This window comes from Phoenix dactylifera, unplaced genomic scaffold (genome assembly GCF_009389715.1).
Source record: "Phoenix dactylifera cultivar Barhee BC4 unplaced genomic scaffold, palm_55x_up_171113_PBpolish2nd_filt_p 001887F, whole genome shotgun sequence".
Classification (NCBI taxonomy): Eukaryota; Viridiplantae; Streptophyta; class Magnoliopsida; order Arecales; family Arecaceae; genus Phoenix; species Phoenix dactylifera.
The window spans coordinates 47,565-63,757 of NW_024069176.1; the positions used below are offsets into that span (position 1 = coordinate 47,565).

The 16,193-nt window shown below is 36.7% G+C and overlaps 2 protein-coding genes across 2 annotated transcripts; one reads left to right on the forward strand and one right to left on the reverse strand.

Moving 5' to 3' along the window:
- Positions 1 to 4,046: 4,046 nt before the first annotated feature.
- Positions 4,047 to 4,967, forward strand: LOC120109180 (germin-like protein 3-8). Its single transcript, XM_039122929.1, has one exon. The coding sequence runs from the start codon at positions 4,113 to 4,115 to the stop codon at positions 4,770 to 4,772; it is 660 nt and encodes a 219-aa protein (XP_038978857.1). The 5' UTR covers positions 4,047 to 4,112; the 3' UTR covers positions 4,773 to 4,967.
- A 2,509-nt stretch (positions 4,968 to 7,476) lies between these two features.
- Positions 7,477 to 12,576, reverse strand: LOC120109179 (5-formyltetrahydrofolate cyclo-ligase, mitochondrial-like). Its single transcript, XM_039122928.1, has 6 exons — positions 12,418 to 12,576; positions 10,893 to 11,048; positions 10,014 to 10,055; positions 9,883 to 9,928; positions 8,322 to 8,392; positions 7,477 to 7,913 (listed from the first exon to the last, which is right to left on the reverse strand). The coding sequence occupies exons 1-6, from the start codon at positions 12,425 to 12,427 to the stop codon at positions 7,780 to 7,782; spliced, it is 459 nt and encodes a 152-aa protein (XP_038978856.1). The 5' UTR covers positions 12,428 to 12,576; the 3' UTR covers positions 7,477 to 7,779.
- Between the last annotated feature and the right edge of the window lie 3,617 nt (positions 12,577 to 16,193).

The window sequence follows — 16,193 nt, forward strand, 5'->3', positions numbered from 1 at the left end:
TGCAGATTTACAGTCACAGTATTAGGAGATAGGTGGTAAAGATGATTTATTTACAGGAAGGTCTATAAGTAGATCTCTAAGCCACTCAGCCTCAGTGCTAGTGGTATCTAAGGCAATTAGTTCAGACTCCATAGCACTCCTAGCTATCAAAGTTTGTTTGGTGGATTTTCAAGACACCGCAGCACCTCCTAGGAGAAAGACATATCATGTGGTGGATTTAACATTTAAGTTATCGCTGATCCAGTTGGCATCACTATAATCTTTTAGAACAGAAGAAAATCCACTAAAGTGCAAACTATAGGACTTGGTATGCTTAAGATACCTAAGGATCCTCTCTAATACTGTTCAGTGAACTCTATTTGGATTAGTAGTATATCTACTAAGTCTATTTATAGCATATGCTATATCTGGCCTAGTGTAGTTTGTTAAGAATCCTAGTGATCCTATGATTTGAGCATATAGGCTTTGAAGAATAGGAATTCCTAAGTTCTTCTTAAGGTGTGTAGAGGAATCAAAAGGAGTAGAGACAGGCTGACAATCGATATAATTAAATTTATTGAGAATCTTGTCAACATAATGATTTTGGGATAACTCAATACTATTTGCACTATCTACTCTAGTCCTAAGTGGAAAGGTATCTTCAAAATATGTTGCATCTCTGGCTTCTATGATAGTGTTGTTACTAATATCACTTTCTTCTGAATTAATCACCAGAAATCTATTGGCATTACTATTGGCTACATATCTTATAAATATGGCATCCACTGTTTTAGGCCCTATTTTGTTTCTCTTAAAATCAGGTATTTTTTACTTTTGCCAAGCACCCTCACACTTTCAAATAGCTAAGATTAGATTTTCTATGTTTCCAAACTTCATATGGGGTTAGATCATTATTTTTGGAGAGAATCCTATTGAGGATATAACATGCTCAAACTAGAGCTTCCCCCCACAAATTCTCTGGTACTCCTGAGCTTATAAGCATGGAGTTAACCATATCCATTAAAGTCCTATTCTTCCTTTCTGCTACTCCATTTGATTGGGGAGAATAGGGAGCAGTCACTTCATGAATGATTCCATGATCTTCACAAAATTGAGTTATATCTTAGATGTATATTCACCTCCCCGATCTGATATAAGAATTTTAATTTTTTTCCTATTGGTTCTCAGCTTTGATCTTAAAAATCTTAAATTTGCTGAGCACCTCATCCTTGGTTTTCCTAGAGGTAAGTTTTAAGTCCACATGTCCCACTCCTAACACACGCGCATCCGAGTTGTTTGCCATGATCATAGCTCCTCCACTTGAGACCTGGTAAGAAGAAAATCAGGAGCAATCCGAACAAATATGAATACCAGCTCCGGTATCAATCCACCAATCAAGTGCTTGTAAAGTCATGTTAACTTCAGAAGTGAAAGAAACAGACTTGAAAGCAGTCTCAGAGGAGCCAGTGCCAGAAGTCACCATGTTGACTTGAGCACTGGTTGTGTGTGGACATTTTCTTCTTGGATTGAAGAGGTGCAGTCTTCTTATAGAAGCACTGGGGAGACAAATGGTTGGTCCGACCACACACATAACAGAAATGAACACCACCTTTCTCTTTCTTCTTCTTCTGCTCCTGGGATTGGATAGGTTTTCTATTGTGGTGGTTAGGGTTTCTAGGATTGTAGGGTTTCTTTTTGTAATGCTTATTTTTGAATGGTCGGTTCTGATTTTTTCTAGGTAGAGTTTCTACATTATAAGCATTATTTTTGTGTCCAGTAGAGGTTTTACTCCTGAGCCTATGCTGCTCTTCAATTCTAATGGAGTTCAAAACTTGGGTTAGGGTGAAACCTCCTTGGGTATGGCTCAGAGTCTTAGCAAAATCAGACCAGAAATTATATAGTTTATCTATCAGACAGGCTACCTAGAATGATTCATCCAAATTGGTTCCATTAGCCCTAAGCTGGTGGATCAAGATTTCAAAATCATAGATTTGGTCATTCATAGGCTTTGAGTTCACCATCCTAAAGTTACTGAAATCGGAGGCCTTGAACCTCTTTACCCCAGCATCATCAAGACTATATTTGCTATCTAGGGTGTGCTAGAGTTCTTTGGCACTCTTGGCTGTGTAATAAATGTCATACAACCTTTCAGAAAGATCATCTAAGTTCTATAGATGTAATAATAGTCTATCTCATCAGATGTCCTATAGGGTGTACTAGTGGAGGCAGAAGGTTCAGTTTGGAAGGAGGATGAACTCCGGTTTGGGTTTGAATTTTGGCGAGTAGCAGGTCGTAAAGTAGTTGGGTTGGACCTGTTATCAACTTCAGTAGTGCTCTCACATATGGCTGAGATCAACCCTAATGTGGTGAGCCAGAATGGCATTTGGTTCTGCCACCTCCTAAAGTTATGGCCATCAAATTTTTTAGGTTTGGCACTAAGGTGGTCACTAGTGTTGGAGGACATAGGTTCAAGGTTATAGAAAAGAGACGAAAACCTGATTGAAGGAAAAAAGATTTTGTCAAAAAAATTGCACTATTATTTATATTGAACTTTGGATCTAGTTGATATATCCAAAAACTAATAGCCAGATCAGCTCTAGATCGGTGGTGGAGCAACTCACTTAATTACCAATCTTTCTTAGGCACATATGGCTTTTTGACAAGTTTTTCTTTGACACTATTAGTTAGTGGATATAATCATTAGATATCACATAAATTCAATTTTTAGAAAAGCCTAAGTGCAAACTTAAATTTGTTATTATGGATTAACCAATTTTTGAATTTTCCGTTTGAATTTTTCAAATTAGTAATAATTGATTACTAATTTAGTGCTAGCAAAATAATTACTGTAATTGAGATCTAATATGTTAATTCAATGAATTATATATTAGAATGATTTATTACTTTATTAGAATAATTGATTACTAATTTTGTGCTAGTAAAATAATTATTGTAATTGAGATCTAATATATCAATTCAATGAATTATATATATTAGAATTGATTTATTGCCTTATTAGAATAATTGATTACTAATTTTATGCTAGCAAATCAATTATTGTAATTGAGATCTAATTTGTCAATTAAATGAATTAGTTATTGTGGATCAACCAATTTTCGAATTTTTCGTTTAAATGGAATCCGGTAATTACTCCTTGAGGAGCTCAAATGAAGGTATGATAAACCTCTTGGAGGTTAAACAAATTATTATCTTTTTAGAATTAGTGATTATTAATTTTGTGCTAGCAAAACAAATATTATAATTAAAATATAATATGTCACAATTGCAATAAAAGATTTAATGAATTATTTATTACTAACAAAAAAAAAACTTCTTTGAATTGTTAGCAATATATCACCTAAATAAGCAAATAAATCTAATAATTGCAATTAATAGAAAATCTTAAAAGGAATAAAATATATATATTTTTTATTCTGTATTATTATAATAAAAAGAAATCTATTCTAGCACAAAATAAATCTATTCATTTAATAAATTTAAATCATAAAATTACAAATCCTACAGATCTACTAATATTAAATTTAAAATAAAAGTAAGAGAAAATAGTCTGATTGAAGGCAGGTTGAAGTGCGTAGATGCTATCCTAAAGAAGTATTTATCTCCACGTACGGGCCTCGCGACAATTCTTCTCAAAGATAGGACGACCCTAAAGTTCTCTTTCGGTACGTCTCGGAAGAAGCCAAATCGAATCCGATCGGACGTGCAGATCCGGTTAAGAACAAAATAAAAAGATAAATTTTGCTGAACAAAATTGTAAAAATAAAAATCGAAGTGGCTAAAAGGAGGAAGAATTTTTTTTATAATTTTTTCAGTATTTTTTTCAATTTTTTTTATGTCGAAAGAAGAAAAAATGAAGAATATTTATAAAATTTTGGCAACCGGTCCTTGCTAATTTCTCCCACATTGCCACGGCAAGTGCAGTCTCTTGGACCATTTCAAGGCTCGTGCCAAGACTAGCGTAATCGTCTATTTTCTGTCATTATCTTATTCTTGGTGTGGAATCCTCGAAATAAATCACCAAGCGTTCAAGGCTATATAACAGAACACCAAGCCCATATAACACAACATCAAGGTCATCCTCTACTCTCGCCAAATCTCCAGAAACAACGAAGATGGAATCCGTAGCAAGACCTTTCCTCTTCCTTTGTTTCGCCCTCTTCCTCCTCTCCTCCCCATGCCGCTCCGACCCCGATCCCCTCCAGGACTTCTGCGTTGCCAACCCTCAAACCAGCGACGTAACTGTCAATGGATTCCCATGCAAACCAACCTCCAGCATCGTCTCCGACGACTTCTTCTCCACAGCGCTTTCGAAAGCAGGCAGCACAGACAACATTTTCAGCTCCAACGTGACCGCTGCAGACGTCCTCAGCTTCCCAGGCCTCAACACACTTGGGCTCTCCATGAACCGAGTCGACATCGCCCCGGGAGGTGTCAACCCCCCTCACACCCACCCCCGTGCCACCCAGCTTGGGCTCGTTCTTCACGGTCAGGTGCTGGTGGGAATCATCAGCACGAGCAACGTATTCTACTCTAAAATTTTGAATGCAGGTGAGAGTTTCGTGATTCCCAGGGGGCTCGTTCACTTCGAGTACAACATGGGGAAGGAGGCGGCGCTGGAGATCACAGCATTCAATAGCCAGCTGCCCGGGGTTCTGATTGCTCCGCGCACTCTCTTCGGATCGATGCCTGGAATACCGAGCGAGGTGCTGGCCAAGACTTTCCAGGTTGATCAGCAGGTCGTTAATCTGATAAAATCCAAATTTGGAAACTAGGATCCTTCCTCGGTTCCCCTCCAATAAGTTACATCTACTACTGCTTTTTAAGGTTTCATAAACTTCCGATAGTTCCTTACGTTATGGCTTTCGTTGTTGTTAAATAATTGGGACTATGAATGTCGCCAACTGTTACCATGCAATAATCTTCTGCTGATTTCTATATATATATTCTGCCTTGTGGCTCTGGACCAATTCCATCCGTGTCTCCGAACGTTACATGGACGTATGAACTTATTATCCTTCGATGAGCTATGGTGAATGAGCATTGCTCATATGTAAAGAAAAATTCCCGTCTTCCAGATGTCGAAAACTTCCTTGATCTCATGACTCAGTAGAGACTGTTTTGCACACTACCTTAATATGGCAAGGAGAGCAGAGAATTGAAGAAAAAATATCGCCAATAGTAGATCTCGAGAACGTACCTCAACGAGACAACCACTGCTAGCGAGTTGTGAATAAAAATGGCGATTCAAAGGGTTGTTTTTATGTCCGGTTAGAAAATACCCATCTTTGCATGTTGCGAAACGCTAATTGTCAAGATAAACATCCTTGTTAATGATTGTACAGAGATTTCCCCTGCAATCCTCAAATTTCCTTGGCCCTCACCCTTTTTATTTCAGTTTTTTATCACAAGTCAAAAGTACTTACTATTTCAATGTCTATACGTCGCATCTTCTGATCTGGACGTCACACCAAGGGGTTCGATAACGGATATGATGGCTGTAATGCTATATATGTAATTTAACTGAACACGATCCCCTATATCTTATATTAAATAATCCATACACCACAAAAGTCAAAGGCTGTCAAGTTGATCTTATCTGCTCATTTTATCAAAATTTTTAACCATCTTGAAATCGTGTAGTATAGCTGGCAAGAGAAAAAAGAAGCCACCAATTACAATTGGGACTATTAAGAGGTCATCCAACCATGTGTTGTTGGCACGGTTGTTGCGGGTTTTTTTTTTTACTACTTAGACGAACTCTTTATACAGTGCATGTATGAATACACCAAATAAAATTAAAATACACTAACTCACGGAGTGCCAGTAGCAGCTCTCCCTCCCCTACCCTGAGTGGTGGGCCGTGTAGGCAGCCCACCTAGTCGGCCGCTCTATTAGCTTCTCTGAATACATGCTTGGTTTAAAAGGTCAACCCATCCCTCATCATCATCCATATGTCCCGAATCAGGAGGTGGTCCGTGCTCTCACCCCTCGACTCCCTCCGAATCCATCTGATAACCATAACCGAGTCATCCTTCAAAATGATCAAACTGGCCTGCAGCACCATCCGCGCATGTTGAAGACTAGCTCAGGCAGCTCGTAATTCTGCCTCCAAAACTGATGTGTCAAACAACCAGCTGCCACCACCCTGGAGTGCGGGCTCCGTATAGCAAAGCATGCACCCTGGAAAAATTATTCATGATTTCTGGTCAGAGGAGCTTAGAATGGTCTCACATAAACCTTTCAAATGGTGAGGTCTGATCTGAAAAGACATAATGATGCATACATACATCATTTGACCATAAAAGATATCTACCTATACAGCATCTCACTTTCTGAACAAATCATAATTTTGCATACTATTCCATCAGCATTTTTCCTCTCTTTTTTTGAGGAGTTCCTGTTAGCATTTTCCAACATGTAGGATCCTTGGTCATGTCAAATATCCGAACGAATCAAAGCAACAGAAGTTGCTTGAGCTTCTCTAAACTGGCTACGAACAGTAAGTCACCTTCCTATAATCAGTTCAATATTCCTCCCTGGGGTATGATGAACATTGCATGGTGAATCATATTCCAGCCAAAAAAGTAATACCACTTCTTGCAGCACCTTCCACAAACTTCTCCGGATCACAAGAAGCTCTGTTTTCGAACATCTTAAATGCAGCACCAACTTGAGATCATCCATATTGATTTTGTATGTATTAGTCTCCTTTCACCTCTTTTGTCCAACAGAAACCAGCACCCTCTTTGCTCGCGCTTTTGCACCATCTATACTGACTTTGTATCAGACTGAATTTAACAGCATATTCGCACTGTTGTATCCTCATTGTATGTCTCAAAAATAATAATAATAATAAAATAAAGGATCATTCTTGCTTTCTAACTCCAACTTAATATATCAAGATTGGCTTCCATAATTATCTGAAAATGATCCTCCAGATCTGCCTTTATAACTTGGTCCATGCTATCTTATTAATTTCTTGTGATAATCTCCTAAGCATCCCAATCCTGTCTTTCTCCTAACTTGGTCTATCTGTTTGTGCAGCTAACACCATAAGTAACTGTAGGTAATATACCAAAAAAATTAGATACCAAAGAGTGGTAGACCCATTACCTCGCCGGCATTCCTCAATAGTGCATCTAAAACTAATCCCCTCTCAAGACCAATCCCCAACCTGCTTTATTCCCAAGGAAATTATAAGCTGACTTGGTAGTCACTACTAAGGCAGCTAATCCAAACCAGTCTATTCTCAAATTGGAATCTTAACCAATGAAAATATTTAGAATTTTCTTCTGAAGTTGTGGATGGTAAAGCCAGAGTCGATATGTTTAAATTCCACCATTCTACTTCAGCAATCGAGGTCATTTTAACTTTCAGCTAATTGCATCAGGTCACATAAGCCCCACTTCCAAAGTTGCACCATAGTAACTAAATGCAAGATTAACAATGAATAGCAGCAACATCACAAGTAGCCTATCACCAGAATATACTTTGATCTTTCATCATTTGATAATAAAATACTATAGGAGGCACAAGAAACACAAACAAGTATCGATGTTATAAATAATTACAACAGACATGCTAACAGAAGGTAGTCTCCCAATCACATCAGATAAATTAAAAAGAGGATACAAAATCAAACTGATTCTCAGCTGAAAAAACGATGCTTAAAAGCATCAATTCTATCTATTTCAATAGGTCCAGAAATTAAGCAGTGAAAGTATTGCACATGCTGTAAGGGAAAACAGAAAAGGCAGATGAAAGGGCTGAAGCATTCAGTCACATCCTGTCCATGGCTGCAGGGCTGATCGGAATGACACCAGATGCGGAGACAAGAGCATCAACAAGTACATCATGGTGGGTGACAGGAATTACATCATCATCCATAATTTGCACGGAGTATGCAAGTGCAACTGCCAGTCAAAAAAAAAAAACCAGTCCATCAGATAAAAAATGGGCAACTGAAACTTCCAGTCAACAGAACAAACACTTATAGCTTAGGAGCCTACTTGTCTTAAGTCACATATTCATTCAACAGAATTCGCACATCCATCTAACAATATACTCAAGGCTGGGTCCAGATAAAGCCAGCAGACCAGTTAAAAGAGCCTTTGAATAGCTATAGCTCAGAACTAACAACAATAGATCCTACTAATTGGACAATAGTCCAATAAATCATACTATGTCAGTCATACATATTTTGGGATATACCTATGCGAAACGATGCACGACGATGAAATTAACCAAACATGTAGCATAGAAATATCTGATATAAATTTGATATATAGGCAAGAAATATGAAAATGTAAAATTGGATGTACCTAGAAGAGGCTGTTTCCACCTTCGCTCCATTGCTAGCTCCTGATATTTCGTCAGGAATACATCATAATAGCTGTTGAGCAGCATCACACAAATAGAAGCATGGAAAAATTAGAAAACGCACAAGGCATCATAAAAAATATATTGAGAAGATTTGAAGTAAACCTACATGACATGGATACTGATTGAAAGTTAATGGTAGTTAGTATTACGGTAAATCTTCGTAAGTAGGCTATATTAGATAGTCAAAAAATATCCTACTTTGAGATGCTCGGATGGTATCAGCCACTTTGGAAGTCTGAGCTTCGTCTGAGCTTTTTGTCATTCTAAATGCCTCTAACAGATGGGATGCAAGTGAAGAATTTAAAGGTCTTTAAAGGTTTGACAGAATATCAAAGTTGTAAGTAGAAAAGGCCACAAACGGAGGCCGGAATTACATTCCAGTTGATGCATAATGTATTTGAAATGCATGGATTTCATCCCATAAATTGATCATGCTATATTATTTCTGGCATGCTCTTAAAAATATAAAACAGAATAAAATCTGTTTTAAAAAGATTAACAAGTCATCAATGGTTATCATCACAATGATTTAACAGCTGTCATTTAATTAAACAACTAGTGAATCTATAATTACACAGAAGATGATATAATGCTATTAATTTCAATAAAGTTTTACCACAAGGCCATTAAACAGCATCTTAGAAAACTTGGTATCAGTTTACTGGGTGCCTGGATGCAACATTATGCTACAAAAGAATTGCATGCTTTGAGCATTTGACAATACTTTGTAGAAGTGGCAGTATGATCTTCTAGGCAGAATGGGATCCCCAGCATCATTCATATAATTAGGGACTGTCATCAATCTAAAAGCTAACTTAAGGATCCTGATTCTTTTTTAAGATTATAGGATCTCTCTATCTCCTCTAATTCCCCTCCATCCTTCATCTCTCCTATTACTGACAGTCTATGCTAGCATCTATTTTCCACTCCACAAGCTACCCTTTTTTGTGCTAGATGGACATCTGGAAACAAAACAGTATTCCACTGTAATGCAAATGATGACACCTTAAAGTATTCATCTATTTCAGGCAGTAGCCATTACCATCCCCAAATGTCCTAACTCTTGAGAATCATACTGGTGTCATATACTTTCCATTCTTTTTTGTTTCTAATGTAAATGACATGAATGGAGGTTTGTCAGCAAAAAGCATCATTCACTGGCCCAATTGGTCCAGTAGTAAATGTATTTCAAATATTGGAATGCGGCATTTGTTTCATTTTTATGTATATGGATTGTGTGGTAATGTCTCTGTATCAGTCCTTTCAGAGCTTAATATCAGATACTTTGGAGATCTAAACACTTGGCACCATTGCCAAATGTCCTGGTAATGCTGCTTGTGATACACAATGGTGTCCCCTTGAACGAAAAAATAATGATTATTGTATTGGGCCCAGCAAATTCAATAAATCCTATACTCAAACAATTCTGCCCAAGGTAATGAGTTGGCTATATCAAAATGAAAGAGTACTTCAATCAGAAAGTTAGGAAACAATTCCTACCCTCCACCACGGCCTAGTCGTCGCCCATGTCTATCGAATGCAACTCCTGCAAATATATAACGAAATGGATAAGAAATCAATGTTCCACAATAGGTTAAGAATAGACAAAGACGAAGAAGAATTAAACTTACCAGGTACCAAGAAAACGTCAACAGGGTGACTTGCCAGCATAACTGCAAAATTGAAATTCCTCAGATTAGAACATCAATATACCTACCTTTTCAACTGCAGTTCATAGACGTTAAACACATATAATACTTAACAATAAAGACAGTAAAATATTCACCATTTACAATAAATGTTCGTTCTCACATATGAAGATGTATGGTTTTCCAATTTAAGATCACATGTTAGATATATTTCATCCGCTAATCACAAAGATCAGAAAAGTGGCTCATATAATGATCTGGAGGATCAGAGAGGAGCAGCAAAAGAAGTTCCGGGAAAGCTTAATACAAAAAATCTAGCACATGTATATACACCAACAAGATCAATCATGTCACTACCACACATCATGAACACACCAGATACATGTTTGTATCCTATATGCTTAAGCTAATGTGTTTCCAGTTTTGAACTTGGAAGGTTTGTGTAGCTTTAGATCATAAGTTGGCTAAGAATGGTTAGTAGTGAACTAAGGTTCTGAGATTCTTGAGTAAGCCCCCAGGCCCAATCCAGAAATCAAATCTAACTTTATTCATGTGTTTCATCAAGGTCAAACATATAAACCATACAAAACAACTTTATTGGTCAAGAACGGGATCTGAATGCTAGCCTCACGACAAGTTTTATGCATACTCTATTGCAACTTCCATTTTCATCATTACAGAATAACTATATATTGTTTTGGTACAACTTAATATGTAATTAGCTTCTTTAGAAATTAAAAATTCTACCTCCAAAAAATTTCATAAATAGAAAGAAAACAATAGAATAAGAGGAATGATAAACAAAGTGTGTGCATGTGTGTTTAAGTGTTTGCTAGCTATTTGTTGAAGTAGAAAATTTACCATCTTCACGTTGACTTCCATCAGCATCTATTGGCGATGGCTCCAAAATATTCATTGAATTTGCTATCAAATCTTTGATACTTGAGATTTTGAGCATCTGCATATGACTATTCTTATCCTCCACACGTGGAACATAAAGCCTTTTCTTTTCTTCACCTGCGCATGACATTCTTGACTTGAAAAAGGAACAGTAAGGATATAATATCAATTTTATATGTAGAAACCAATGGACACTAACTAGTTTTTCAATCAAGAGCTACCTCTCATAGCAGTAGAATAGCTGAAATGAAAATTGATAAGAGATCCAATGAAGCATCAAAATATGGCATGACTTGATTATATTTGCACTTGTATCATGTGATCCATTAAAAACATTTTTCTCAATAAGCCAATTTATGCCACAATTTACAGTGCAGACAAGTTTTGAAATCTATTATTACGTCATCACCGGACATCCACGCAGTATTCATGCTAAACATTAAGACACCAGTGTACAGCGTGGCTTAGTCAATCCATGTATATGCTACCAACCAGAGGTAGCCATCATGGGAAATGGCAAGTAAAGGCAACTTAACAAAAAGCAAACATTTTGCGATCATTGTCGATTTTAAATAAAAAAATATTCTCCAAAAAGAGAATACTTTAGCACATGCCTACGATTCTAATGGTCCTACAACTATATGGCAATTGGTATGCCCCCACCATGAGGCATTTTAGTCATTAAGCCAACACTTTACTTAGAGAGTTGGTTTTTATACATCTTTTAAACATTATGGGCAAGTTGCATATCTGCCTGACGATGTGTTTGTATATTCTGTTTGAGAGATAGTTAAAAAAGGTACATGCATAATGCAGGAATGCACAATGAGATAGATGAATTGATGTGTCACAAACTCTTGAAATTATAAGCAACTCAAATTGGCAACCTATGTGTGTGTAAACCGTATGTCATTAAATCCTCTCCTTATAAAAAAGAAACACCTAAATTGATGTATGTATATGCACTCTTTCCGTAGGCTTCGTTCTCACTCAATTAGCCACACATGATGTCACTCAATTAGGGCACAAATGACAGGTGGATGGATCCCCAATCTCTCTCTGTACATTCGCTTTCTCAGTCAGTTAGGGCACAGATGATGTATGTTTATACATACGTATGTAGGGACACACATGCATACATAAGTATGTGCATATACACTATTTCTGTAGGCTCTCTTCTTATTCACTCTTTAGGTAGGCTCTCTTTCTCACTCATGGCACACATGATGGATGGATGGATAGGAAATACATAACAAGACTTAGTTTCATTTGAGATATCTCAGTATCTGGAACAAAGTAGACTTGTGCAGAAATAACCTAGGTAAGCATTCATGCTTCATTGGTGGAAGTTTGTCATTTGATCCATGCCAAAGATTATAAAATTTCCATTCAGAAAATCATGATTAGCAAGAAAGGAATTTAAACAGCGACTGTCAAAGCAATTGATAACTGAACATAGAAACTAAAGGTTATGCACAAAGCTTACCATCATTCATATCGCTTAAAACCTCTGCCAGAATTCTTGATGTATCAACTTCATGTAGGGACTCGCAACTTATATAAGCACATAATCCCCTAGTAGACTTGAACCAAGAGGAATCCAAAATGATATTCTGAATTGCTGTATCTGAAAATCAAGCCCAAATTTTAACATTATGGCAAAGTTATGCAAGTTAAATGTAATCAATACCTTCATAATAATGCAACCCAAATTGTTTCTTTATCTTATTACAGTACAAGGAAAAGACCAACATTTTCCGAAAAAAGATTGTTGATAAGACATTAGGTTTGAAAAGTCGAAGATTTCCGTATGAACTTAGTTTAGAAATTACAAGCTATCTAAGATAACACTCTAAGATGCCTGTATTAGCTTTATGTCAAGAACTAAATATTCCATACCAGTATATTATGATGCCAAACTGTCTAGAACCTCACCTATGTTCTTGATTACTTCAAAAATGTTGATCGCGAAATAGGGAACCATATAAGTTGTATTTTAAGGTTCTTAAAAAGAAAAACCAATTTGTTTGCACGACAAAAGAGTTAAGCATTTTTTAGAATACTTGTTAAAACTTGTTTATTTCAGGTTTACATTACATTATTATTTTATTTTCATCAGTGGTCAATTTGAATAATTCTTATTTTGTGGAAATATGATGCTTTAATTATTTGCTACTTTCATGTTTAAACAACTCAGCACCTCATTTAACTTTTTAACAGTTAGAGAATCCACCAGCAATCGCTTAGCATACATCAGTTGAGTTTTTCATATGCTTAACCATAGAGTGCCATTGTGTAGAAGCATCATCTTGTATGTGTGGCTAGAGCTTACATGCTATTTTTACTCAAGTAGTCCTCTTAAATATGGATCAGGTAATTCCTTCCGCAGATAGATTTATAAGTCAGTGACATATCCCTACCATATAAAGAGGAAAACTTTCAGTGGCTAGCACTGGGATCCAGAACACTTTTAAATGTCTTATTTGATGTAAATTAATAATAAGGATTGATAAAAGAAATTTAGGATTTGTGGGATTCATTCTGTTTCTGTCTAACTTTTACTTAAACTTTATGGAGAGAAGTAGCTAAAGAATTTGGAGCCAATAAAAAAGAAGTACAAATACTAGTAACAAGAAGGAAGTTTATATAATCTTAATTAAGTACCATGTCTGGGACAATTATGTTAGCTGAGAGGTTTGCATCAGTCCCCAAGTTCCTATACATTCTGTTTATGAATGCATCCTTCATAGTTCTCTCACTTGACATAATGTTTTAGAGAGACGAAAGACAAGATCACAAGCATTATTGATTTGGAATTAATTATGCACAAACCTCATGCTAAAAATAAAGCCTGATCGAATTATGGGATTAGATCCATCTATGAAAGTTCTGCTCTTCTTGAGCTAGAAGCATGCATCACAGGTGCTGAATTCTTCTGATTCTTGACAAGAAATCACCATATTGGGAGCTAGACAAAAAGCTTTCAGCTTTCTCATCTTCAAGCATTTGATTTTCTATAATAACATTCACATTGATAAATCCCCTAGATTACGAATAAAACGCAAAGTTGAACTTTTCATTTTCCTCCATTATAATGGCAACAGTGAAGATCAGTTGCCTTGCATTACTCAATGCTGACTCCACAGTGCTCGGAATCTGTCATTTGCAGAGGGCTGTCCTTATAATGCACTTTCATTTGGTGTTTGTCCTCGATAAAAGTTCACTCGTGCCACACAATAAACAAGTGCTCATATGAATAAAATCAATAAAAAACCGACTCTCCTTTCTATGACAAATGTACAAACACATGAAGGCCAAGTCACCACCCACGTCTATACTACAAATTGGGAATAACAGCAAACATATAAACAAAGAATAACAACAACACAAAAGCACCTGAGGATCTTAAGCACCGAACAAACGCATTAACCATCACAATGCCAACATGAAACAGAAACGTTATGTCAAGAGCTCGGTTTTGATGGAGAGAGAAACCGAGAGAGAAGAAAAAGAAACTGCAGTAGGATGGAATTTACTTCGCAGAAAAAGAAATATTAAACAAATAAAGAATCGCACTTCGCTATCGGCATCAACAAGCAACTGCACTCTGGATAGAACCAGTAGCCCGCTGATCAAAAACCGAGCCCGCTTTCTTTCAAACATATCCGGTTCAAGACTCGACCTTAAGAAATCAAACAAGCGCGATGAGAGAGGGAGGGAGAGAAGACCTTCTTGGCTCGCTGGCCGGGGGGTAAAGCCTTCAATGCTTTCCGGATCTCGGATCGAAGGGCGCGCTTCTGCTGGGCGGCGGAGCCAGGGACGATAACGCTAGACCCGGACATGGTGGCGGCGGCGGTGCGGAGGAGAGGGAGGGCGGAGGAGTGGGGGAGAGAAGGAGAGAGGAGAACGGGGCAGTTCATGACCATCACCGACCTCCCTTTTGTAGTAGCCGGCCGAGGCCTCCTCTCATTCCAAGAAGCCGCCTTCCAAATAGTTTTATTATTATTTTATACCATGTCAACATTTTCTTCTACTGTTTTTTGATTTTAATTTGCCGAGGAAGATTACCTTTTTTTTTCCTCCTGTAATCATATATATATATATATATATATATATATATATATATATATATATATATATATATATATATATATAAAAGCCTGATTAGGGCCCGATCTACTTAGACTGATTTGACCCAAACATGGCCCAGCCCAAGCTCCCAAGAAAAAAATAAAAAAGAAGGAAGAAGAAGGCTCCCAATATGACCCTCCACCACCGAGCAACAGGCCTTGTTCTCTCTCTTTCTCTCTTCGAAATCGTGGTGATCCATCATTGTGCCCGCTGGAAATCAGAGCGAGGAGCTCATCGGAACCGAGGTAAGGCTTCGGTCTTCCTCTTCTCTTGTTTCATCCCTCTCTTTCCCTCTCTTATTTCTCTCTCCTCTTCTAAAAAGATCTATAAATCTCAATTCTGTCTCTTTTTCCTATCGACCCATGTTGACCTTGCAAAGAGGTCCTGAACCACTCTGGTGCTCGCCATCTTGCCGATCAATCACTCCGTCTTATAGTGTCCCTAAAATCCATTAATGAGGAATTCTTTTAAACAACCTTGGCCCTAACTGAGCCCATGCCCTATGATTCATTGATCGAGTCGCTTAAGCCTAACCCACCTAAAGTCGTTGAATGCTATCATCCGGCCAATTGTCTCTTGTCTCTTATTATTTTTAATGCTATTAAAGACGTAGAATAGGAAATTAATTTTACTTCTAATTTTTTCAATAGGTTTAGTAGATTCGCCTAGAAAAGTTTGACGATCTTAACATAGAAAAGATAAGTAATCCTGACACTTCTTATTGGTTTTCAAATTTCCATATATTTTCTATGCTTGTGATTTATATAAAATATATAAAAATAATATTAAATGTAGATGATATCATATTTTAAAAAAATTAAGGATCGAGCATATAACATTATGGAAATTATGATTTGTTATGAAAGTTTGGTTTCATAAATATAATACTAACGACTTCTTTATAAATCTTGGACTCTATAAATGTATTTATTTTTATTATGAAATGATAATAATTTTATGCCCTGCGAATAAAGTTTAATTATGAATTATGAACTCTATAGCTTTTTATGCGATTTATTCATATATAATTTAAAATATGATTAGAAAAATATATAACTTAAGAAAAATTTTTTTAAAAAATATGTAAAAAGCTATCAGATAGCTATATATGGCTTCTAAAGTGGGTAGATC